Consider the following 27,633-nt stretch of genomic DNA (forward strand, 5'->3'; position numbering starts at 1 on the left):
GTTGTCCCGGGGATGCTTAGGAGTTGATAAAGGAGATAATCCCACTGACGTCATCATTTGATTCCAAAAGTGGGTCTGGACTCGCGCCCATAGAGGCTGTTTACCAGTATAAAGGCTCCCCCCAAAGTATAATTTATGGTTTTTTAAGTTTTTTTTACTCACTGAGCACTCATTGCCACCAATGCAAATGCAAATGAGTGCTCACTGAGTAACAAAAAACACACAAATTATACTTTGGGGGGAGCCATTATACTTTGGGGGCCCCCCAAAGTATTAACATGCTGTGGGAATCACTGAAAGTACTACTATTATAGAAGATATGAGATATAATGCCTTATTAATATCCTGTTTATATACTATAATATTATCAAGTTGTGAGTTGAGATTTTATGTTTGCATAATTGATCCTAAAACATTCTCCCCTTCCACTGACTTATAAAGGAAAACATCCCTCTCTAACCATTTCATTTGGTCATTTTTGGTGTTGGCTTGTGTTTATGGTCCCGCTTTATATTGTGTTGCTGAACGCTCGCAGTTTTTTATATTGTAACTTTGCAGGAACAGTCAGGCAACTTTAGGAAACTTAGTGTAGTTTAAGTTATCATGTGCATGTCAAGCCTATAAAAACCCAATATAAAGTGGAACAGTGTTCCTCACAGCTGCCATGGTCACAGTGGTGTGTATGTGTGTGTGGGTGTGGGTGTGCGTGTGTGTGCGTGTGTCTTTGTGTGCGTTTCCGGTTGTATGCGTCCCTCCATGTGTGTGCTTGTGCATGCATGTGTGTGTGTGTGTTTTTGCATGCGCATGTAACTGTCCACGTGTGTGTGTTTTTGTATGTGTGTACGTGGCTGGTTGTGCAGAGGATCGACGAGCTGGAGGCCACGCTGTATAGCGCTCTGCAGCAGGAGCAGCCGGCATGCCGGGCGGTGGCAGAGTCGCTGACAGACAGGCAGAGGGACGAGCTGAGGCTAGCCGTGGACAAGCTGCGGCGGCAGATTCTCAGGCAGAGCCGGCAGTTTGACAGTCAGATCTTACAGGAGCGCATGGAGCTCCTACAGCAGGCCCAGCAGGTAAGGCTGAAAACAAATGGAGGTTACCGCTGCCTCTCAATCTGACCCCGGTACCTGTCTGACCCGTCTCACCCCACCACCTCTGGTGCTATGAGAAAGATGCAGTATCCCTGTGTGTGCAACCTATCTGTAAGTGCATGTGTAGAAGTGCAAGAGTTAGAGGATGAGACAGAATCACTTTGTGTGTTTGAGTGTGTTTATGTCATTGTGATCTGAATACCCCCACCCTAACTTCTTCAGTATCCCTCCACTCTGCAGCCCTCACATTAGTTTTTACACCCATGGCTCGTACATCTTATGCAACTCATTGAGTGCATCAACAACCACTGCACCTTAAAATCATTCGAACCATTTTCTGTACTGTAACTTCCTAACATTTTCTTCTTATCTCTCACCACTAAACATTACACACACATTTCTTATCAACTACTCATAAAATATAATAAGTAAATGTATTGATGGAATGTCCTGATAGATTTAAAGGTTCAGTAAAATGATTCCCTTTTCCCTGCAGTCAGGCTTTAGTTCTCGCACTTTCTCACTCTCCTTGCTGACACAATGGATTAGTTAATAGTAAACAGCTTATTTTTATTTACTTAATGAATGATTCATATGATTTTGGATTTAGCATCAGCTCCAACAGAGATTCATTGAAATGATGATATTAAACAAAAAAGCAGGTGGTTTTGTTTTGTAATTCAATTGCTATCATTGTCTCTCTGCCAAAATCCTCCTTTTTTAAACCGTGAACGATGCTTTAGCTAGATAAGATATTTAACACTTATATGTTAATGTTCAACCAGGGAATATGCTGCTCTGGTTTTAGGTGTAAAAGACGGAGTCACTTTCACTGTTTAATCTGCCCTTTGGTTTCCATGGCAGCTCATTCTTACCCAAAACAGCTTCCATGGAGACAGAAAGGCATGATGGGAAAAAGGAATAGCTGGATCCTGGTCTCATTAACTGTTGACTATAAAGTGACTGTATTTCATCTGTTGACTTAGCCACGTCTGTCCTTTCCTTGCAGAGAATTAGAGACCTGGAGGACAGGCTTGAACTGCAAAAGAGACAAATAAAGGATATAGAGGAAAAGGTAAATATTCCCTTTTTACTTTAATATGACTAGAAACATGTAAGCAAGAGAGATTGTGAAGATTTACTGACGGTGTGTGTTTTTCATTAACATATTGATACTCTTTTTCTTCTCACCCTCTTGATTATACCCCTTGTTTTTCTTTAGTTTTTGTTCCTCTTTTTGTTTTTCTCTTTAGCATTTATTCTTTGGCCTTAATGAAAGTGACCGTGGACACACATCAGGTAGAAACTTTTATTTGCAGTTTCATAACAGTACTTAACATAGTTACAGTGAAAAAACAAATAATGAAGATGTAATAAGAAACATCCTTTCCTTCTCTTAGGTGTGATGAGGTTGCTGTGGATGCAAGCAAGAATGAAGCAAAACCTAATCGTTTTTTATGCATTTGTAGACAGCTCATGAAAACCCCATGGCCTTTTTGATAAATGTGCACTTTTTACCCTTACATGGAATGCAAACATATTTGAAAATGTAATAAGAAACCAGATATACTTAAGGTTTGAAGTCAGATTTATTTATAAATAACATTTACTATAATGGTTCTTGGACCTGGAATATAAAAACTCCTCTGTGAGAAGCAAACGTGAGAAAACTCTGAATCAGAGGATTTATTAAAGGGAGAAAAGAATCAGCCTCGGTTGAAAGAATGCCCAGTTGGTTAAAAGAAAGGAAAGATGGAGGGGGGACAAGGAGAGTGAAAGCACAGAGCCGAGCGAGGGGAGTGAGGGGAGGGGGGGACGGACAAGCTGAGTGCCAACTGGATTTGGAGGATTCTGGCAAAGTCCAACGTCTGGGATGTTTCTAAGGCAACTAAGTTTACACACTGAAGGCTGAAGTTACTGGAAGATCGTCGCTGCATTAAGAAGATGAAACTGCAATCAGTGGAGTGCAAAAAACAGGTTATTATAATTGTATTACCTTTGATGATCCAATCCTTTGTACATGTAATACTACAACAGCTCATATTTAACCTTGTGTGAGTTTAACTATTTGTAAATGACTACAAAACAGAATCAGCAAGATCATGATTTTTTCTTTTTACAAAAATGAGAAGTGGTTATTTATTGACTTATGTAGTCTTGCCTGTTTTGTTATGCATTGGCTACACTTGCTTGCTAGCTTACTTATTAGGTTACAACAGTCGGCTAAGAAAACAATAACCATTTTCTTTCACAAATTACAATCCAAAACTTATTTCTAGAGAAGACAGGCGCACCATGAAGAAATGTATGAACTCTCTGAGTTAATTCAAATCTAGGCTCTTGACCTGATGACAACAATTTCCCACTTTCCTATTTTTAAAACGTATTTTACATGGCAAAAAACGGCTTTTATATTAACAGTATTTCATTAAATATGTAAATATAAAAGTAGGCCCATCAAGTGAGTCATTCATAATTTCACACCACCACAGTCAAACAATTGACAATCCTGCAAAACACGAGCCCAAAGAAGTCCATCTCTAGTATAAAATAGTTTATACTATGGTAGAAAATAATGTGATTATCACAACAGACCAAAAGCTGTTTCAATTTGCATACGGGCATGTGAGTAAGAACCTACTCTTTGAGTTCTGGGGGAACTGGAGAATTAGAGGTGATCTGAGGAGAAGGAGGAGACGGCAGGATTAGGAGGCAGGGTAACCTGAGAAATACCACCTTCTACAACTTGCTACCAAGCTGTTGTAATGGTGAATAATACATGACTTTATGCTTATGTATATTTTCCTATGTCTGCTTTTATCTTTGCCAATGGCTGTGTGTTTATGGAGAGGCTGTAGTTAAGAAAATACAAACAAGAGTCATAGGGAGGATGTGTAACACTTCTACTTTTAAGGAAGTGTTAGTTTTACATTAAAGTGAAGCTGACACCTTCAGCTCCTTTTGCAGGTTAAACTCACAGCAGGCTAACCAGTGGAGGATCACGTGACCTCATCGGACATGACGGGTACCGGAAGAAGTGTAGTAACCATGGCAACAGACTCGATGGGATCTGAGCTGGAGCAGCGTGACGGTTCGACCCTCCAGTTTGACAGCTACCTGAGGAACAGGTGAGAGACTGGGGGAGAGGGGATCCAGTCACACACACACACACACACACACACACACACACACACACACACACACACACCACACACACACACACACACACACACACACACACACACACACACACACACACACACACACACACACACACACACACACACACCACACACACACAACACACACACACACACACACACACACACACACCACACACACACACACACCAACACACACACAACACACACACACGCACACAACACAACACACACACAACACCCACACACACACACACACACACCTGCTACTATATATTCACATTTGTCCAAGGTGATCTCACATTTCAAACACACCTGACTGTTCTGCACACTGCGAGCACACGGCTGCTAACATCTCCTCTGGAATCATTAGCTGGAGGAAATTTTTTATATGCATGTTATCTTCTCACTCTTCTCTTTGAGGGTTAGTAGAAAGCTAGATCAAAGTTATTTAACCTTCCAGTTTGTATGCGTACGTGCACCCTTGTGTGAAGTTGATGGGATGTAATGTGAGCCTGTCAGTGATGTGGTGATGGGATCAGGGAGATAGAGGTCAGAGAGGAGCCTGCTGCTACAGCTCTGTCAGCTAACCTCTGCCCCCCACCCCCCAGCATGCAACACTCTTACAGGCTGGACCAGAGGCTACACATGCTCAGGGACGAGGTCAGGATGATGGTGAGTGCTTGAAAATAACAATTTATATTCCTTAATTATTTTAAATGTTTTATTTCAATCTTTGAGATTTAAGGCAATTTGAATGATGCATTTTCAAGTACACTGTGTTCGTTTTATAGATAGATAGCTTAATTTATTTCAGGTTTGTTCAATCATGCACAATACAAATAAAAAGACACAAGTCACACATTTTAACTACAGATAATGCCAACAATAACACACACACTATTTCATATTCTTAGAGGACAGCTTTGAATAACTGTTAACTGAGGAATTATTTTTTCAGACTTGACTTTGGTATCTATGTATTTAAAATCTCCCTGTGCTTGTCTTAATGTCTCAATGTCCCAGACCCGGGACAAGGAGCGAGGGGAGCAGGTTTGGCGGGACAGACTGCAGCGCTGTCAGCGGCAGCTGAAGGCCAAAGAGGAGGAGATGAGTCGCCAGTCCCAGTACTTTGAAAACTTTAAAACCCAACTCCAGCACAAGATCAGCCTGGCCCGGGACCGAGAGCAGAGCCAACAGAACCGGATCTACACCTTAGAGAAGCAGCTGCTGGACATGACCGTGAGTGCAGCCACTGGTTTGACAAAAATCAGTGCAGTCAGAATCACCGCCGGGACTCTGACACACTGGGAAGAACAGGAGAGGCTTCCTCCTACGAGAGGAGAGGGGGAAGGAGAGGAAGAGGGAAAGGAGGAGAGGAGGAGGCAATGGCAGTCCAGTGTGGGAAATGAAAGGGAAGCTGAGAAAGACATACAAGGGGGACCAGTCAAAGACGCAACGCAGACTCCAAGTGAAGCCAGGCTGCAAGGCTTCATCCTGAGCCTGCAGGAGGACCTCAGGGTGCTGCTGGAGAGAGAGGAGCATGGGATGACAGAGCGGAGAAGACTGATGGAGCAGCTTCAGGAGTCCCAAGAGAACAGCCACTTCCTGGGGTGCAAGGTGGAGGAGATGAAGGCAGAGGAGCAACAGCTGAAGCTTTCTGAAAGCTCCCTGATGGAGGAGGCTGGAGAGCTGAAGGAGGAGAACCAGAGACTCAAGCAGAGTCTTACAGATGCAGCAAAACACACCGCCACATGTCCTGGGACCAACACTGTCTCTCGCACTGCCATGGGAGAGGTGCGTAACACAATATTATATTAAATGTAGCTTTATTTTTTGGAGATCAACACTGTCAGAACAGATCAACAACACAACAAAGTTACCTCTAAAAAGGTAAAAAATGTAAAGTTCAGTGTGATTAGACTTTTAAGTTGTTTTTTTAAACTTTAATAAGCAACCATTGAGTTGCCGTTTGAACATACAACCACATATTGTGTATCTTAACTTTTTGTTTAGATAAACAGAAAGATAGCTTAAGAAAATATATAAAAACAAGTAAACGCAAACAAAACAGCCATGAATACAAGAACCCATTATAATATCCAAATCCAGTTTTCTTAACACAATCATTCCACATTTCATTTAAAAGTATCTAATCAAAATCACAGATATTTACAAAAAGAACTGAACAGCTTCAATTTTATTTCTATTATGTTTTTGAATGCTATGAATGTATACGCTTGCATACAGTGGGGCAAAAAAGTATTTAGTCAGCCACCAATTGTGCAAGTTCTCCCACTTAAAAAGATGAGAGAGGCCTGTAATTTTCATCCTAGGTACACTTCAACTATGAGAGACAGAATGGGGGGAAAGAATCCAGGAAATCACATTGTCTGATTTTTAATTTTTAATTAATTTAATTTTAATTTGCAAATTATGGTGGAAAATAAGTATTTGGTCAATAACAAAAGTTCATCTCAATACTTTGTTATATACCCTTTGTTGGCAATGACAGAGGTCAAACGTTTTCTGTAAGTCTTCACAAGGTTTTCACACACTGTTGCTGGTATTTTGGCCCATTCCTCCATGCAGATCTCCTCTAGAGCAGTGATGTTTTGGGGCTGTCGCTGGGCAACACAGACTTTCAACTCCCTCCAAAGATTTTCTATGGGGTTGAGATCTGGAGACTGGCTAGGCCACTCCAGGACCTTGAAATGCTTCTTACGAAGCCACTACTTCGTTGCCCGGGCGGTGTGTTTGGGATCATTGTCATGCTGAAAGACCCAGCCACGTTTCATCTTCAATGCCCTTGCTGATGGAAGGAGGTTGTCACTCAAAATCTCACGATACATGGCCCCATTCATTCTTTCCTTTACACGGATCAGTCGTCCTGGTCCCTTTGCAGAAAAAACAGCCCCAAAGCATGATGTTTCCACCCCCATGTTTCACAGTAGGTATGGTGTTCTTTGGATGCAACTCAGCATTCTTTCTCCTCCAAACACGTCTAGTTGAGTTTTTACCAAAAAGTTTTATTTTGGTTTCATCTGACCATATGACATTCTCCCAATCCTCTTCTGGATCATTACATTACATTACATTGCATTTAGCTGACGCTTTTATCCAAAGCGACTTACAATAAGTACATTCGGATCATCTAAATGCTCTCTAGCAAACAGATCTTTGGTCTTGGCCATAGTGGAGTTTGGAGTGTGACTGTTTGAGGTTGTGGACAGGTGTCTTTTATACTGATAACAAGTTCAAACAGGTGCCATTAATACAGTTAACAAGTGGAGGACAGAGGAGGCTCTTAAAGAAGAAGTTACAGGTCTGTGAGAGCCAGAAATCTTGTTTGTTTGTAGGTGACCAAATACTTATTTTACCGAGGAATTTACCAATTAATTCATTAAAAATCCTACAATGTGATTTCCTGGATTCTTTCCCCCCATTCTGTCTCTCATAGTTGAATTACAGGCCTCTCATCTTTTTAAGTGGGAGAACTTGCACAATTGGTGGCTGACTAAATACTTTTTTGCCCCACTGTACATACATTTATGGTTTCTTGAGAAAATACTTTAGACAAGAAGTATTTATCAAGTTCCTGAGAGATTAAAGAGGACTATTAGTTGATTTAATAAAGTAAGTTGTTTCTGGGATTAATTTAAACTAGTTTTTCACATTAGACAGATCATAAAGTGTTTGTAAACATATTTAAAGGGTGAACAAATATTCAATTCGGTTTTATTATTGGCTTAATGCTGTTAATACCTTCCTGTTATTCCAAAAGAAGGTATTACAGCATAAAAAGGATGCAATCTCCTGAAAAGGGAAAGCTCTATAGGGATAGGATTAGGATGTTACATAATGTGTTTTCAATGCTTCAATGTGTGTCTAAATATATATGTGTCACTATAGCTACTATAGAGATAACAGTTGTGGGATTATGTTATATTATTCAGTGTTTTGTAATTTTAATTTTCACAGGATTCACACATTTTGTCCCACAACTGTTATCTCTGTGTAGGTACATCTAACGTCGGATGAGGGAACAGGCCAGCCTTATTCCTCTGTAGTTCCACCTGTTCACCAGCTGGTGGCAGCAGAGAGCCTACAGGACAACACAGAGGATCACTCTTCATCTGCCAAATCAGAAAATCCGCCTAAAACCTTTAAAAAAAACAACACCAGTCCCCAGTCACTCTCATTGACTACAGAGAAACTAGATGAGTTGAAACTGGGGACCTGGTGCTCCAGAGGGATCCTAAACATGGAGGAAAGCCCCAGTGAGGAATCTGAGGCCCTGATGGAAGCCTACAGGAGCCTGGGGTTAGGGGATGATCTCAAAGCACTTCAAGATCAACGTGACCGCCTGGAGGTCACCCTGGGGAAAACACAGGAGCAGCTGCGGATGATGGATCAGGAGAACACTCGAATGAAATTACAACTCAAGAAAGACTCTGAGAAACAAGAAGCAGATGCGCAGCAGGGGTCTTCAAAAGAAGAGGTATGTCACAGGGGTGTCAGTATTCCCAAGTTTACCAATTTTCCATCATAATCTTTTTCAGTTTATCATGAATTCTACCATTTTGTTTACTCAGGTTAGCACACTACCACCCAGTGATGGAGGTGAGGATGAACTTGTCTTGGCCCTGAACCAGGAGAACCGGGCCTTGGCAGAACGGATTCAGGAGCTTCTGGCTCACAATGAGCTCAGAGAAGAGGAGATCAAGAGGGAGCGAACACATCTGAGGCAGCATATCTCCGAGCTAGAGGCAGACAGAGTCACGCTGAAGCAGGAGAGCCAGGAACAAGAGTGTTTGATTACAGAACTCACCAAGAAGACTGAGGACGATCTGAATAGCATCATGGAGCTGCAGCAAAGGTTAGTGGAGAGTGAACAACGTATGGAGGAGTCACAGATTGGCAACAAACTGCAAAGTGAATTCTCAGCTGCAACATCAGGATGTTTTCAACAGAAGAACCTCAAAGAATGTGTTGACAGTTTGGTGGAGAGCATGCTAAAAGGGGATGAACCACGGCTTGAGTCCAGTCAACAAGCAGAAGATTTGACTATAGTTACAGCAGCCAGTTCTCAGCATAATAATCAAGATGATCTGCTAAGCAGTCTGCATGTTAGTACACTGACTGATAAAGTGTCCCAGCTGACCAAGACTGTCCAGAGCCTCAAAACAGAAGAAGAAGAACTGTCAGGCAGCCTGAATACTCTCAGGGCGCATCAGAGAGACGTAAGTCTGTCCGTCCAAACACAGACGGAAGTGAAACAGCAGTTAACTCGGACAGTTTGGGGACTGAAGGAGGAGAAAGACGGCATCTCTAAATCTGTGGCTGGTCTGAAACAAGAGAGAGAGCAGCTCACGAGGACAGTCTGTGGGTTCAAGGATGAGAGGGACCAGCTTATAAGGTCTACGAGTGGCCTGAAAGAGGAGAAAGAGTCTTTATCTGGCCTCGAAATAGAAAAAGAGAAACTGTTAGAATCTCTCTCACATGGAAAAGAAGAAAGAGATCAAATCATGCAGTCACTACAAAGTGTACAGACAGAGAGTGAGCAGTTGAGCCAGGCGGTGCTTCATTTAAAACAAGAGAGGGATGAACTCACTGATTCTCTTAAGTGTCTGAAGAAACAGAGAGACGAGGAACGATCATCTTCCACTTCACAAGAAGAACGTGAAGAGGTAATAAAATCAGCTATCACTTTGAGAGAAGATGAAGAAAGAATTGAGCATTCAATCAGCTGTTTGAAACAGGAAGAAAAGAAGATGACGCTTTTACTTCAGGGCCTAAGAGAGGAAAGAGACCGCCTCAAAGCTGCTCTGCCCAGCCCAACACAAACAGAGAGGAGGAATCAGAAGCAGCCTCTGACGACTGAAACAGGAGATACACAGAGATGTCTGACTCGGGACCACAGAGGAAACACTGAAGAGGTATTAAGAGTGGTGGGCTTATTACCTTTGTGCGTGATATAAGTGTCAATAGGAATATCCTCGAGTAACATGTCTGCTTGTGTATCACTATGTTGGATTACTTATGCAGTTTTATTTTTGATTGAAAACAGGAGCAAAGTGATCTGAGGAGGGAGCTTGAAGCTTTGGGAGCAGAACTGGAGACGTCTCATGAGGAACTGGACCAGAGCCGTGTAGATGTGAGTTTATACATTAACATTAATATATTTACACATTTTTGTGATGAAAGATAATATTCATTTTTAAACTTGCCATTGATTAAGCAAAAATAAAAATATTTAGTTAAAATAAAATCCGAACTCAGGTTTGACTACATTAAGGTGAGAACTCAGCAGCACTTCAGTTGCGTTGTTTTTTCAAACCCAAACTTCAAAATGTTTAGGATATTGTTCACTTTTGACTTTGGATTTCATTTCATTTGTATTTGTCCCGCTCATGGTACGCATAACCAAATGTACAATAATTGCCAACAAAACATGTCTCTATAAACACACCATTGAGCGAAAAGGAGCAGGGAGAAGAATACAATCTTATATGACCTGCCCCTTTCTAAAAAAAACAAAAATAAATACAAATAGATGGTCTGCCTGGTGGAATTATGTCCAATGATCTGTCCAAGCGACTGAAAGCCTGTAATACTGGATGCATGATTGGTAGTACTCTAGTGAACCATATTATGTATGCAGATGATCTTGTTGTGCTGAGTCCATCTAGCGCTGGTCTTCAGCAGCTTCTTGATGTTTGTTCTGTGTATGGTGTGGAACATGACATCAAATACAACGCCAGTAAGAGTGCTGTCATGATCTTTAGAACCAAAGAGGATAAATGTCTTAAATTTCCTGATTATAAATTGTCTGATATTAATCTTAGTGTCTGTAATAAGTTAAAATATCTTGGACACTTTATTACAGAACAAATGACAGATGATGAAGATATTTATAGGCAATGCCGCATGATGTATGCACAAGCAAACATTCTCTTACGTAAGTTTGGTGCATGTACAGATGGAGTGAAGATGTCTCTGTTCAGAGCATATTGCACACCGCTCTATACGGCACATCTGTGGTCAAACTACAGAAAAGCAAGTTTACGGAAACTTCAAGTAGCTTATAATGATGCCATGAGAATATATTGAAGAGACCTCGATGGTCTAGTGCAAGTGAAATGTTTGTGGCTGCAGTCAATACTCTACAAGCTGTTTTAAGAAATCTTATGTATAAATGTATTTGCCGGCTTAATGACTCTGATAATGAAATCCTCTTGGCCTTATCGAACATAAGGTTTAGTACTACACGCTACCAATCGCAGCTGTGGAGAAATTGGTATAGTTGTCTCTTTGTAGGACACTGATTTAAATTATTCTTAAACTATGAATTCTTTTTACGCCTTCATAATAAAAAAATGTTCACTCACTTCACGGATTTGGATTTGTGGGGAAAGTTTTTTTTGTTTCTTTCATTTTCTGCCTTTTCTATATTTACAGTGCATGGTGTATCATTGCGGATTTTACTAACTTATTGTGTGTATGTTTGCGTCATGCTCAGAACAAGAGGCTGCAGAGGGAGTTGTGTCAATCAGAATCCAGGAGGGAGGAGGCGGAGAGGAAGGCAGCTGACAAGGTGGTGAGGATGACTGTTGTAGCCAATCGAATGGAAGAAACCAGAGAGGAAAATGACAACCTCACAACACAGGTATTTAACCAAAATGAATGATAAAAATACTGAATAAACAATAAGGAAAAACTCAACATGAGCTCTAAATATGCCAATATCAGTTGGACTCAGTGATGCTTCGTTTCCCTAATGTACACCCCATGTGTACACCCAAACGATGTTTATTTGCTATCTGTGTCCGTCTCTTATTTATGTGTTAGACCTAATCGCTGTTTATGTGTCTCAGGTGAAGCAGCTGCAGAGCAAAGTGACAGGCCTGCTCAGGGAGAGGACTGATGCTCTGTCACTAAAGACACACGTTGAGGAGCGACACAACATCCTCACAGCTCAGCTCAAAGCTAAGGTAAACAGAGTTTCTTTCTTTTGTATTGCTGTAGCACACTCCTTAAAGTACTTACAAACACAGGACAGACTTGCTTACAATAACTCCCCACATGTTTTAAATGGAGATCACTAACTTCTGCCCTTTTGAAGGAAATTAAGAGTCTCTCCAAATAAACACACCAGTAAGAGTAATGCATTGTTTACATCAGTCTTTCCTGATGCATAGCTAAAATTAACTAACTGAGATGTATCATATCATATTTATCAAGTATCACATTTTTAATATGCACTATGATCAATCTCCAAGGGCCTATACATTGAACTGTTTGATCTCAACTATTTGATTCTTGATCTGCAAATAAAAAAGTCAAACTTAAAGAAGATCTTTAAATTCAATAAGTTCTCATCTCAGATCTGTTCCTGTGTGTGTATTTGTGTGTGTGTGTGTAAACATGTATTGATGTGTGTGTCAAACCTCGCAGACAGTGGCTCTAGAGGAGCTGAACTCTGAGTATATCGCTCTGAAGCGAGGGCAGGGCAGCAAGGATGATCTGAGCACGGCTCTCGTCTCACTCAGGACGCGCTACAACGACATCAGAGCTAAAGTAAGTAACCAGTCAGCTCTTATCTCCGTTAAAGTCAAAGCAGTTTGTTGTTTGTCATGTGTTTCTACTTTCCTGTCTGGGTGTTAACAGTATACATTTCATGTGTATTTTTTTTAATTGTATTTGTGCTGTAGTATGATGAACTCTTGAAAAAGAGGAGCCATACGGATCTGGAAGTAGCTCCTTTAAGGGTGAGGAAAATACCTTTTTATTCCTATTGACATGTTACAATAATTCTGTAGGACTGTTCTAAACTGTTTATTTTAGTTTTTTTAGATCTGCATTATCTGATGTAACAAAAATGCATTTACTCTTTGCTATGTATCTGCAACACACATACAATCACAACAAAAGGATACTTTCGAAACCGTTTAGTAAAACACATCTAAGAGATCTTTAGTGATTAATTATAATCTCATATACTCTAATAACACATATATATTATCAATATCACATATTTTGGGAAAAAGTGTTTTATTCCATCTAGCCATTGCTCAAAAACGACCAAAAAACGACTGACTTCAGTGGCACTGAACCAGGTATATTCATGTATGGGGGCAATTTATAATCTCTTTATTAGATTCAGTAAGATGATTTTCGTTGTAGTTGAGTTTGATCGTCAGGTGTTTCGTCCAATACCAGGCCAAGCTGTCCTGCCTGGTGGTGAAGTGTCAGGAGAGGAACAGCCTGTTGGTTCAGATGATGAAGGACATGCATCGAAGAGGCTGTGCAGACTCAACTCTAACGCTGCAGGTGGAGCGTCTGCTCAGTGACGCCGCTCTGCACGACTACACTGCAGCATTCACACCAGGGAGCACCGTCAAGACATGGGATCACAGCGCTGGGTTTACACCAGGATTCATTTCCAAATTCCAAGACTACACCAGTGGACTCACGGAAGATCAGAGCTGCTCTTCTGTACCACTACTTGTGAATCAGCTTTATCAAAATGAACTCATACCTGAATCTGGAGTGAAATGTAGAGAACTAAAAAGTGAAAAACAGTCAACTTTGGTCACAGCTGTAGCTGACTGCATTAGTGAAGTCACTCCTGCACCGACAGCCACACTGAAGAAAAATGCCAACCCACCTGTGCACGAGCGTCTCCAAGCGACGCCATCACTTGTTGTTCCAGAACTGAAAGAGAGCTTCAAATCCAATCCAGCACCGGTAAGATACTACAAATAATGTATTTATGTGAAATGTATTTATATTTATAAACACGCTTTTCTTTCTGAAATGACTCTGGCTTAATGGTCTGTTAAGTGTTGCATTTTACCAGCAATAAACTGTTACTGCATGTTTTGTGAAACCATCCTCATAAATAGACAGATAAGCCGGCAGTTCCCGACTCATCAAGTCTTCTTTACGTGCAGCCATGCCTGAATTAATTGTAACCATTACAGAAAAACATTTAATGGTCTGTTGTTTCATGCTGTCACAATGGCAGATTGTTAAAAAATCAATACAAGCACTTCCAACATCTTTAATATTTTCAGGAGAAAAAAAAAACCTTCAAGCAAAGATATTATTTGCAGCTGTGTTTATGAGAAATGATCTCATTCACTTTCGGATAGGTTTACAATTTTGAAAGTGCATCTTCAAATGGTGATCAGAGGCCGTAAAACAGGGAGATATACCTGGCTGTGCTCATTCCCCTTGGTAATGAGCAAACATGGTTTAATGCACATTTTAACAAAGCTGCTACAATCTCAGCAACAGCATAATTTTTCCTTAAAAGCATCTTTACAAGTTATCCAAGTTAAGTGACACATATTGCTGTTGTTTGTACAATCACATGTCTGTTAGAGAGTCAATTCAATAGACTACTATATGCCTTTTCTTAATTCCACCACAGCTCTCTCCCTCTGCCAGTCGACCAGAGAAATGTCATCACCAAAACATGAAAGGGAAGTCCTCTCCAGATCCCATCCCTTGGACCAGATCTTCTCTGAGTCCCTCTCCTCTCCCCTCTAGGGAGCGTGTCAGTCCCAGCAGGAGGCTGAGTAGTCCTGAGAAGATCATCAACCTCCATGAGCAGCTGCAGAGGACGCTCATGAGCAGTTATCAGGTACAAAGAAGCTTTTTCAGCATCAGACATGTGGGTAGTGTTGAAAAAAGTTGATTGGGTTTTATTGTGCATTTTTAGACATTATACAAAACAGATATTGTACATATTTTTTCATATCATTCATTTGTATGTTTCCTTTTTTTACTACATTTATGTTCTTTCTTTTTACAGTGCTTGTTTTTATTTTGTTATTAACATTTATCTTACCATGTGTATTTTAAGTTTACTACTCCAAAATACCAAAACAAATTCCTTGTATGTGAAATTCTACTAGGCCTCCAACCCAAATCTGAAATGTTAGGGTACGTATAATACATTTTACTCTCTCCGTTTCAAGGATCCAGAGGGCAGAGGAAGACGACATCAGCCCAGGAAATGTCTCTCGTTTTCAGCTCCTGCAGACCTGAGACCAGCCTCTCTCACAAAGAAGCAGAGCCTCAGTTTGAATGATCAAAATACCAACTCTCTGCTGACTGCTGCTGCTGCTGTGAGCCAAGCTAAGCACACTCCAGCAGTGAGGTCCACAAATACGTCTAACACACTCTTTAATGCAGTCACCTCAAGATCTGCTCATGTTAGCTTCAGTCCGAACTTGTTTACATACCATCACTTTAAAGCAGACACGTCTAAAACCACAAAGTCTGCACTTTCTAGCTCTCCTTTCGACACTGTGGCAGCTTGCAAAGCCAAACCCACTTCAAGCAGTGGCACTAATGTAACAACATCCCCAAAGAAAATCACTGCCATCCCAGACAAATCTGAGACAGCTCCTACTCCCTTAACTCCGAGGACTTGTACCATTGACTCTGATGTCTTAATATGTTCTGAGACTAATCCAAAAAACACTGTCTCAGACACAACTGCCCCGAGAAGACCAACTGCACCTGAGGAAAACCATTTCCACATGCCTTGTGAAACGGATGGTGCTACCCCTGCATATCATGGACTTATATTTGCTGCACCCTGCACTCCACCTGCTCATTGCTCTGCTGAGAGGTCCAAGTCTGCCAGAAAGTCCAACACTGCTTTGGAAAAGACCAAGACAGCAAGACCTAAACCTGGTAAGACACAATATTTGACATGAATTACACAAAGGAAAAACACTAGTCCTGGTGGAATAAAATCTTGTTTTCATAAAAGGTGAAATTGATTTGAAAATCAAAAAGCATTTGCTGAAACGTTGCATAAACACATGTTGTAGCTTTGGTGCATAATATTGCCATTTAAGATGGCAGGAAATGTGCTTTTATAGTGCCGCAGTGGGATTATACTGAGCCTAGATATGGACCATTTCCTATTACTGTCTCTTTTATTGGAAATAATATATGAAATTCCAGCACAAATTCTTGCAGTTTATTGCACACACAGGGGAAGTTAGCCTGCAGGCTCTCTGCCAGATAGGGTGTATTTTAACAAAACCATGAGGTTGACCATGATGTAACCAATTCGAAAAGCCTGAAGGCTACTCCATCAGTGTTCATTTATCACTCCCAAGCAGTAACACATTGAAAGACATGGTGATAAATTGTTTGTGTTTTGAGGTAGTGCTGTATGCACTGAGTCCTGTTACGTGTATATAACCTTATTGTAGTATAATTAGTTTTAAGGAAAAAGTCAGATGTAAAATCAGATTGCCATTTAACAAAGAGAGAAATGGAAAATGGCCTCCTGTTCACAGCATTCCAAGCATGTAGATGCAAGTAAATTAGGACAGTGTGTTTTACCTTACTTTATCCGATGCCCTGCAGAAGCTCCAGCCGAGGTTCGCTCTGTTGAGGTCATCAGAACAGTCGGACAAAGCAGCCTCCTGATTGGCTGGGAGAGGCCGCCACTGGACGAGCTGGGCTGCAGTAACGGCGCATTTGTGTACGGGTACAGGGTAGGCACAACAAACTACATGGACTTTACATGGACTTCAGTATTTATTTGTTTTTGTACTTACTCTTTCCTGTCACCTCTCAGGTGTTTGTTGATGGAGACTTCCACAAATCGGTCATGAGCTCAGCGTGCACCAAGGTATCTGTCTCCTAAAAGCACTTATCACTAAAAAAAGAAAACTAATCACTCTAATGTATTACATACTTTGTTTCCTTTTTCTAGTGTATTCTAGAGAACGTCAACCTGAGTGTCCCAGTGAATATAAGTGTCCAAACACTGGGCTCTGAAGCTCTCACTTCAAACTTTGTCCACGCCCTGTACAGCACGTCGGTCAGAACAGACTCACTGCAAACGTAAGGATGGCAAAGGTCAACCAGTAAGTATATATATTAGACACCCCTGTTTCTTAAACTAAATATTGTTACTGCGTACCATTAGTTTGTGTTTTTATTTCTTTGTCAGTCTCACTGTAGGATAATTCCATCTTCTGAGTGAAAACCTTCACTGCCATTGGCTGAAGTTTGACAGGTAAATAGTGTAAATCTAAATGATTTCCGTTTGTTTTTGTTTATTTAAGTTATGTGTTTAAAACAAATAACAGATTAATATGACAGTTAAATTGAACATAATGTAGCTAATATTCAAATAGACCTTGAAGACACTTTGTCATTCTGGCACTTTCCATTCTCCTCTGTGTGACAATCTATTTTCCCTCCGTCCTGTGTGTCCGCCCTCCAGTGCACAGCCATCTTTAGTTGCAGCCCTCTGTGGGACGTCCTGACCTCCACCTCAGCAGCCAGGGAGGCTCCGTCACGCTGCTGGGACTCCGGCTCAGGTCAACCAATCAGAAATATCTCACGTTGTCTCACTTTACCAGCCCATGACCTATGGCTCTCCGCTAAACTCTTGAAACGATTATCTAAAGATGTCATACAAAGCAAGACTCTTGCTTCTGCGCAGAGAGTCTGAATTGAAAGCAGGGGAAGAGTTGCTGATCCTCTTTGAGAGAACTTCCTGTTTCAGAGACCAACCGGCCGGATTGAATGTATAGGAAATAGAGACTCCCAGGCTGATAAAAAGTGATACTTCACTACAAACTATATGAAGCCAAGATCAATGACTTTCCAAATGCTGCCTGTTGCACCACGTATTCCAACATTGTTAAGACTCAAAATAGTTGGATGGACATCTGCTGCACATTCTAACACTGTGTGAAACACCGAGAGTCATCTCTGCTGCCCCTCTGGACTCTATCACATGAACCGCTGGCTAAAGGGACACGTACTGTATCAAAAGCCTTTTTTAAATCAACCTATACTGTATAATGTACAGACTCAATATTGTACCCGCAGGTCATCTTACTTGATTTTTACACATGAAGCCAAATATGAGAAAAAAAACGATTCACTCCAAAGACTTATCTGTCTCCTTCTGCTCACAGGTCTACGGGATTACTTCAAACACAGAAGCTATTTAAGTTTTTCACACAGTTATTATTGATATTTAAAAGTTTTAAATTTTCACATATTTTTTTGTAGAGAATATTATAGAAGATATGCCAATGTAATGTACCACAAACTGTACGTGTTTTTGTATGAGTGACACTTTGTTTTTAATATCTAATAGATGTCATGTTTGCACGCTCATATTGTTTTATACAACATTCAAAACACACATATGATGTTCTTTTATGAAGTTATTTTACTACCTACTGTATGTATGGGTGTGAATTGATCATGGTGCAGCAAAGGTATTTTTATATCAGTACTAGAAAATATTGATTCCTGTACAGAGATTAAATGTTTATATGATATTAACTGTCATTCCAGTGTCTGTGCGTGTATGTGAACACATGAAAGAGGCAAAATAACAAACACCTTTTGGTTAACAATTTGTAATCCAGAAGTTATACAGAAAGTCACAATCCATCTAAACATTTGGGGATTATATTGAATCCTTGATGGGCTACTGTAGCTGTACACTTCCCATTAATGAACACTAGGTGGCAGACCTTCATTGATGACTGTGTGTGTACACGTGTTTACTGCGTGTGTTTGGCGTGAGTGACATGTGTTGTGGTTGTCACGAGACATTTAGTGAAGTGGATGACGACGTGCATACAAAACAGCTAAATCCTAGTCTCTTCTCTCCCATTGAAAACAACGTAAGCACCAGAAACTGAGGTGAGAAAAGATGATGAAGAATCAGCAGCTTTAAACAATATGAGAAAAGGAGTTTAATAATCACCTGCTGTTCTCAGCAGATTTGGGAACTCCTCTGAGAAAGTCATTGCTCACACTCTGCGGAAAGAGAAGCTCCTGGGTGGAGGAGGGAGTGTGTTTGTGTGAGGGTGAGCCAATGGGTGCAGCAGTAAGTTCTGTCATCCAACATTTAATCATGTATCATCTTTAACCTTTTCTTCTGCTCCTTTCCCTGTTCCTGTGACTCCCTTTCTGTCACACCCACACACACAGAAAACCCTCTCATATCAACACAGTATAACGACAACATTTGGACCTCCTATTATGTAGGCTATTTAGTACACCATGTCAGGTTTTAAAGTGGTTAAAGGAACTCAAGTTTCTCAAGTACTTTACTTAAGTACAATTTTTTCTCCTAGACAATTAAGAGAGAAATATTGTACTTTTCACTTCACTACAATATATGACAGCTTTACTTTTTAACTTTATATTTTAAAGATTTTTAAACACAAAATAGGATGTCCTTTAATAATAAAACAATATGTATACCCAATGCTTATATCATATTAAATTCACACAAGGGCTTTTTCTTCATTGTGAGTACTCTTTGTCAAAATTTGTCTAAAAGTACTTTTAACTAATAATACTCAAGTATAACTAGTTTTACTGGAGTGGCATTTTTATTGGAAGATTTCTAATATATCTAAACTATTTCTAAAGTATCCTTATATAGATTTTTTAAGAATAGTATTTGAATACTTCTTCCACCACGTGCATGCATGTTTAAATGACAGGACCACAACATGCATTATTCTTAAACTGCAGAGGAATAAAGGAATAATATTTATAACCATCCCAGTGCTATTAATATGCTTAATAGCAAATAGCACTCTAGCTGCACTCCTTGCACACTATATGTGCACTATGCATTTCTATTTTATTACTCTAGCTCTGTGATTTATTTTGTTGATGTTCTCTTTTTATATTCTGTTTGTATGTGCACCCTTTCTGCAAGACACATTTCCCTAGTGGGTCAATACACATAACCTTGAACCTAGAATAAGCCTGAAGAGTGTATCTACTCCACCGTCAATTTATTATATGGATTGTTGTGTATAGTATACAGCACATACAATGTTATCAGATTGATAGTTTTGTATTTATTTTCTGTAAATCTTGTTCAAACTAAATAGTCCAAACTCCACATAACAGGATTTTTCATTAATGCAAAACAACAGGGAGTAGTTCCCGCTCAAATTCACAAGTTTTATTGTCATATGCACATAAGCTACAGTGTAGAAATGGCAATGAAAATCTTATGACCCGAGCTCCTCCAACGATGCAACATATATCATAAAATACAAAAATGCTGCATTGCATGTTGGAGACTTTACACCCGTCTTATACCTGTTGGGTTGGACTCAAGTTGTACATGTTCCCGTGACTTACTGTAGTCTTGCACTGCAGCATCAAAACAAGCTGCAGTGCAGTGGCTCCACTAGAATGGCCCCTGAAGCCTTCGAGAGGCTCAGCTGGACCCTCAGGACTCTCATTACACTCACCTTCATTATTAAAACACACTCCAACATACATGATGTGTGTGCTTAAGGTCTTGTTTACATGAGCTAATGATGTTGGTGTTAATTAATTTTCTCTTCCGAATGTTAATGATGCCGAGCTTAGCTCAGCTCTTCCCATGAAGGCCAACATGGGAGTAGAGAGAGATAGAGGAGGAAAACGAGGGGGGGGGGGAGGTCAATGGCAGCTGGGCTCAAGCTTCCTGCGAGAATATTCTGGTGTGATGTTCAAAGACACTTCTGGAGCTTTCCATGTGTGGATATATGCTCTGCATATGTTGCTGCGACTGTATCCACACTCCAGGGGATATCTCTTTCTTGCAGGAGTGTGTGTGTGAGACAGACAGTTGTCATCAGCAGGGGGTCTTGAGGGGGAGGGGGAAGCTTCAAAAGAGAGAGCGATGGTGTGTCGAGGTTTTAATTTCACCCAGAGGGGATGTTGTCACTCCATCTCTGCCACTAACACCCTGACCGTCCTGAGTGTGGTGGCGGTCTGGGGTCGACTTCCACGCCTCCAGGGGGATGTTTGCACCCAGAGATTAGCTCTAAAAGTGGGTTCCTCTCGCTGCCGTGTCTGGGCAGATGGGTCTCCGTGCTGGAGGGTTTTGTTTTGGTGTGTTAAGTTGTCATACATCAGCGTTGTGGTTGTGATACTACTGTGCGTAGTGAGTGCTGGAGCCCTGAATGGATATTGTCATATTATGCAAACACATTGGGACACTAAAAATGTCATCACAGGAAAATTACCAACCGCTGAGAGCTTATGATTTTTGTGTGTGTAGTGTACAGATTTGGCATTTTGTATTCTGTCTTTCTCTCCTCAGTGTTGAGACGCCTCCTTTATTCTCAGATCTGTGTTTCTGTTGTTGTGGCCGTATCAGTCCATCTCAGTGCTTGTTATATTTAGAGGCACAGCACTATCAGAGCTCACAGCTGGCCGCCTGTGATTCTCTTCTGACGGATCTAGAAATCTCCTTTCTTTTTGTCTCGCTCAGTTTTCTGCCTATCTCCAGCTCCTTTCCCCTTTTCTCATCATCTCTCCTTTTATATTACTTTCACCTTCATACTTCAAGCCTGTTCTATTTGTCTCCCTTTCTTCCCTGTTTATATTGTTTTTATACAACTTAATCTCTCTTTCATACAATCCACATTTTTCTCCTTTCATTTTATACATTTTCTTTCCAAAGTAGTTTATATTACAGCCCTTTTCTCTATTTTTGCCCCTTTTTATAGCTCAATTTGAAGTGCTTTATTGTGCGTCATGAAACTCTATCTCTCTTGCAGCTCATCTTGTTTCTTCTCTCCTCCACTCAAGTTCCCTTTCAATTTTCTCCACATCTTTATCATCCACAGTGCCATCAGGTCCGCCTCCTACCAGGCAAGGAGCTTCATCACTTTGAGTAAGTCCATGTTGAAAGAAACAGCAAACAGCACAACTTTTCATTTGGGAAGAGACAAGCAATTAGTTGCAATTACACGCTTGAATATAAACGCATAGGCAACCCTAATCTAATTAATCATGAACAATGGGGGCGGTAATAGAGAAACATGTTTATGCAAATTCCCCCACACAGTAATCGCCTTCATTCTTCTTTTTTTAACATTATATTATTGGGTTTTTCAACAAATCTCCTTCATTCTTAATTGGAAAAACAGCAGTGGCGCCTTAGAAAACAATCCTCCCCCTTATTCCTCACTGCTCACCCGTTTGACTTGCTTGTATCTCCCCCACCTCTCCATTTCTTCTTTCTTTCTTGTCTCTCTTTCACTTTTCTACCCTGTTATTCTCTTCATCCCACCTTCCTCTTCTTCCAGGTCCATTCAGCGTCTACAGAACAAGTATTCATCCCATTTTTTATCTGAACAGCTTGATAGCAAATAACCCCAATAATGTAGGCGATGGGACATTTACACCCCCCTGCTCTCTGCAGACCCCCCTGCTATCTGCAGACCCCACTGCTCTCAATTCCTTCTGTTTGATTCTTTTTCCCTTTCATTTGCATTGTTATTGTGTTATTGCCTGCCTCCCTCTCCCCCCATTGTGTCTGTTGACATCTATTTCCTCATTTCTCCACCTCTTAACTTTGCCGTTATTGCTGTTCCCCCCCCCGTATTTAATGTGCTAGCCTCCAGTCCAGTACTAAATATAGCCCAGAAGGACATTATACGATTATGTCTCTGGCTGCATCCTCTTTCTCCTCTTTCGCTCCGGTGCTTCCATTTCTTTCTTCTTACATTGTTCAGCCTCTTTTAGTCTCTGCATGTCTCTTGAGTTATTTGCAGGTTTGTGTCAGGAAGAATGAAAGGAATGGTAAAGTAAATGTCAACAGCATGTGATGCATTACAACATTGGTTAACTTGATCAATTGATTGACACTTCTGCGGTTTGGGTGCAGGTTTTTGGAAGATTGCGTTCAAAGGAATCAATAAGGTAGTAGAAGATCTTGAGAAAACCAATAACTATTATCATTCAGGGTGGTATTGTTTAGCCGTACATTTACTCACATACTGTACAATTATGTGCAAATTCTTAGTCATAGTTTCACAAGATACTATTCAAAATATTGCATTACTATTTATACGCAAAAATACGACATAAAGGAAAGAACCATAAAATATATTCATATATGAAGAGTTTTGTGATTAATGCTTTTTCACTGAAAGTCTCTTTATACCCGTCCATTTGATTCCACTTATCATTTAAAACACTTTGATCTCCATGAGTACTTACAGCTGGATTTCTTCGAGTGGCTCTACATGATATATAAATAAAGTTTATTTATTTTATTTAAGTTTTATTTAAGTTTATGTATTCAGCTGATTTACCGATGCATACATGGTCCCCAACAATTATACTAATCTGTTAGTATAAAATATATAAAAAGCATTCCTAAAGTGCTGTTCTGTCTAATGAGTACTTCTGCTTTTGGAAATTAAAAGTCTATTTATTATATAATTGCAGTACTCATAATGCTTAGTATTATGTAATATAATACATTTATTTTTTATTGAAAATGTTTACTTGTAACAGTATTTTTACGTTGAAGTATTAATCCAATCCAATCCAACTTTATTTATATAGCACTTTAAAACCTTCAGACCAAAGTGTTGCACAGAGAGATAAGCTCACACAACATAAAATAAATACATTTAAAATAAAATATACAAACACAAAACAAACCAGAATAAACGTAATAATTAAAAGTAAGTTCTTTAAGTAAATAACTTACTCTGTCCTGTTCCCACGTTATTCATATATATATATATATTATTTATTCTAACTTCTTTACATTTTATTTATGCAATTATCTTGACATTATGTGTTTATTTTGTCAAATGTTCCAATTATTTTAGATTTTGGTAATTAAAAACACTTTTTATGACTATTGCTGCATGATGTAATAAAAAGGCCTTTGCTCATTTTTTAACTGATGGAGAGTGTGTGTGTGTTATGAGGGGCTGTGGGAGGGGTTACAGGAGGAGTGTGTGTGTGTGTGAGAGAGTGTGTGTTTGCCTAGAGAGAGAAAGAGAAGCAGCTCAGTGTGTTGGTTCTGCGTTGTGGGGAGCTCTCCATTGTCACTGGTGCTGAAGGTGGATTACTGCTTCCCCATTTAAAAGGAGTAATACAGTTGATAAGCAGGAGGGAAGAACAGAAGAAGAGCTCATCACATTGCTGCGTTGCTGCCCCGCAGAGGCTGCCTGCAGATTGGAGGGAAGTTTCTTGGAAACTTGGATTGTAAGAGCGCCTCAAAGAAGCTCGAGATTTCCTTCTTGGACACTGTTTATTTCTTTAAATCAGTTTCTCTTTTGCTCTACAGCTCACTCTCAGTCTCTAATTTGGACTTTTACAAAGGTGGGATGGAAACGGCGGAGAGGGAGGAGTGGGGGAAGGAGAGCAGGGGGAGATCACCGTTTTTTTTCTTCTCTCCCTGTAGCTCAGCAGGACGAAAGGCAACACAGTGAGAGGAGCGCCTCGTCCTCCCTCTGTTGGATGCATACACTCCCCCAAAAGAAGTTGAGCTGACTGACACTTTGCCTTGAGAGTGCTGCTTTGGACCTGGACCCCCCCCCCGCTCAGCCTGCCGTGTCCCAGCTCGCTGTCAGGATGTCGGGTTGTGCCAAGCGCTGCAAACAGGGACTTATCAAGTTTGCTGTGACCGTGCACAAACTGCTCACTGGGACCCTCGTCAACGGTATGTGAGTGCTTTGACTTTATGGTTTTTATTTGCGTATGTGCAAAACATGTGTAGACATGCTTTACAGGGTCTTGTACATGAATTCACATAAGTTGCAAGCAAATAAAGTCGTCCCAAGTGTGTTGTGAACGGTTGTCTTGTATCAGGCAAAGCTGAACATTTACATCAATGTCCCAAAGGTCTTATCGAAAGTCCGATCCACCTCGTCTTTCATCTCCTGCTCGTACAACTCTTTTCTTTACTGTCCTCCGTGTCTGCTCTGCAGTCGACCTCGTTCTGTTCAGTTTGTTCTCCAGAGAGAGGACCGAAGGAGACAGAGACGAAGGGAGTAAGCAGCTAATAGAGAGGAGAGATAAAGTTGATATAGGGCAGAGTGTGTGCCTGTGATGAATGTGAGTAATAACACTTGTCAGTGTGGAAACAGGGAAGAGGAGCCGTGCACACATGATGCTGAGAGGGACGGAGGATTAAACTATGGCGATTCATCAGCTGTTTTTAGGCTGGTGCATCCCAGTTTGATGCCTATATGGAAGAGTGTTTTTGTGTGTGCATTAGATGGTTTTTTTTATTGTATGAGCAGTGCAAGGAAATGCACACTAGGCTTCAGCAACTGTATACAGCACAGCAGCAGCCTGGAGGCACACACACACACACACACACACACACACACACACACACACACACATGCGTGCACACGCCAATTGACATTTTGTCTTGAGGGATCGGAAACATCATAGAAGTCAGGCACACACATACAGTAGGTGCACATACTCAGCTGCACACTCACACACGTGTTTGAGGATGGTTCAAGCATTCAGTCACAGTGGGTAAAATTGCCCTCGAGGACACACACACCCACACACACCCACACACACACACACCCACACACACACCCACACACACACACACACACACACACACACACACACACACACACACACACACACACACACACACACACACACACACACACACACACACACACACACACACAACGTCATAAAGGAGCTACTGCTGAGGTTTGGTTGCATAACAAATTACTCCTCTCACAAAAAGAAGCAGCAGTAAACATGAACTGTACGTTTCTTCCTAAAGCACACACACACACACACACACACACACACAACACACACACACACCACACACACACACACACACACACACACCACACACACACACACACACACACACACACACACACACACACACACAGTTTTATGGATCAGTTTGAATTGGGCATGACGAGGAGCTCCTCTGTGCCATGTTGTTCAACAGTGGAAACAACTAATTACATATACCTGCATTTCTGCTCATGTAACAAAACAGCAAATAACAGGCAATATTGATCTTGAGATGTTCTACTACTTAGGTTTTTACTGAGTGCTGTGGCCCATTTAAAATGACTCTCAGATACTATCTGCACCAGAAACTGGATATTTGTAAACGTGTTAGTTAAGAGGCCATTTAGAAAACAAGAATCTAAAGTATTTTTACTTGGTTTCCTGTTTTTCTAATAGCAGCTAATGATGTCTAATAGGGTGAGGGTTAACATATTGAAGGATACATTTTCCAGATGGCTTATAAAGGTCAGATGAAACTAATGATGCAATTTCAATGTAAGTGAGGAGAGTGTGCAGAGCTTGTGAAAGCAGCAATTCTCAACATGCATCAGAGCGCCATCTAGTGATGTGTGGAGGTATATATAAGCTTCTTTTTTTAAAATACCAATTCACATGAATAATATGTATTGAAGTACAATGCTTCACTTTGATGACCAGTAAAGTTTCAATATCACCAAACCAGTAACAACACCACATCAGGTATCAAATTCATTTGCAAGTGATTGAACTCCCCTGCTGGTGGACATGGGGTTGGCTTAGCAACACTTTTATTTTGGTCATGCAGCTGACAGTGGTTAGACACACATTTACAGCCAAGTTTATTGGTTTTACATTTGATTTATTTTTAATTACAAAGGGCTGCAAAACTTGTGTTGTAATTGCGCTGGTTAAACATTTCACTCCAAAGAGATAATTGATGTGGCATTACATTTCACTAAAATTCAGAAACTTCTGAGAGATTGATTAAAAAATGTATGATCAAAATGTAAGCAGCAGAGGCAAACATATTCAGATTTGTTCCATGATGCAACTTGCTGTCATCTTTACAGAACCCTTAAACAGACGTGTCCTTGTCCAAACTCATATATGCTGCATAGTAGTCTTTATGAAAATTCAAATATTCATTTTTTGTACAATGTGTCAAGATATTAATTATTGACAAACAACTGATGTGGCACTACTTAGGAGCTGAAGGCAAAAATACAAAGTCACAGCATGAAGAATCAACTTCTTTAAAGGCCAAAGTTTCACTCCAAATGTTAATATGTCCCTTCCCTTCCCCATGTGTGAATTATTAAGTAACATATGGTAATAGCTGCATATTTTTAAAGCATTGATTGATCTGTGCATCTATTTATGTATTGGTCTGTTCTGTGCAGAGAAACAAAGTGTTTTTCAGCATGAAGCCAACTTCAAAGGGCAAATAAGACCAGGACCTTTTTAGCCAAAGGGCCTGACCGCCTTTTATACACTTGATACACTCTATTTCGGATGACCTTTAACAGTCAGAGTGCTAAATTCTCTTCTCAGAAACATCATGAGACTATGCTGAGCTATTGAGTGTACTAAAAGGCAGAGCAAATACAGGTTTAGGCTTTTCACAGGATCTGTGGAAAGTGAATACCAGAGCAGCATTTAGCTCTGCTGCTACCACTCCACAATCATGTTTCTTATTGGAAATGAATAAAAGAAATGTGGCGTTTTTCAGTCTGCTCCAAAACTTGAGAGAAATAAACTATGAGGAAGAAAAGGACAATGGG

The 27,633-nt window shown here is 40.5% G+C and overlaps 2 protein-coding genes across 10 annotated transcripts in view; both read left to right on the forward strand.

Moving 5' to 3' along the window:
* The window catches only part of jakmip1 (janus kinase and microtubule interacting protein 1), a 44,407-nt gene extending 25,816 nt beyond the window's left edge, over window positions 1-18,591 (forward strand). For 2 of the 9 annotated variants that reach the window (XM_034230972.1, XM_034230974.1), the window contains exons 20-26: window positions 861-1,070; window positions 2,098-2,163; window positions 2,311-2,387; window positions 2,489-3,065; window positions 4,056-4,216; window positions 4,861-4,924; window positions 5,276-5,503. In XM_034230972.1, the coding sequence (XP_034086863.1) occupies window positions 861-1,070; window positions 2,098-2,163; window positions 2,311-2,361 (327 nt within the window). In that variant the 3' untranslated portion in view covers window positions 2,362-2,387; window positions 2,489-3,065; window positions 4,056-4,216; window positions 4,861-4,924; window positions 5,276-5,503. Of the gene's footprint in view, window positions 1-441; window positions 1,071-2,097; window positions 2,164-2,310; window positions 2,388-2,488; window positions 3,066-4,055; window positions 4,217-4,860; window positions 4,925-5,275; window positions 6,047-8,270; window positions 8,751-8,844; window positions 10,189-10,319; window positions 10,407-11,771; window positions 11,919-12,126; window positions 12,244-12,706; window positions 12,830-12,963; window positions 13,021-13,471; window positions 14,000-14,687; window positions 14,901-15,237; window positions 15,962-16,648; window positions 16,780-16,862; window positions 16,917-17,000; window positions 17,155-17,240; window positions 17,307-17,516 lie in introns of those variants that run through there. The other 7 variants (XM_034230970.1, XM_034230971.1, XM_034230968.1 and 4 more) reach the window with 6 other exon arrangements.
* Window positions 18,592-24,624: 6,033 nt separating this feature from the next.
* Window positions 24,625-27,633, forward strand: part of LOC117555931 (Kv channel-interacting protein 1-like) — a 38,270-nt gene continuing 35,261 nt past the window's right edge. Inside the window, exon 1 of the mRNA XM_034231008.1 lies at window positions 24,625-24,749. Within this exon, the coding sequence (XP_034086899.1) occupies window positions 24,662-24,749 (88 nt within the window). The 5' untranslated portion in view covers window positions 24,625-24,661. The remainder of the gene's footprint in view (window positions 24,750-27,633) is intronic.

This window comes from Gymnodraco acuticeps, unplaced genomic scaffold (assembly GCF_902827175.1).
Source record: "Gymnodraco acuticeps unplaced genomic scaffold, fGymAcu1.1, whole genome shotgun sequence".
Lineage (NCBI taxonomy): Eukaryota > Metazoa > Chordata > Actinopteri > Perciformes > Bathydraconidae > Gymnodraco > Gymnodraco acuticeps.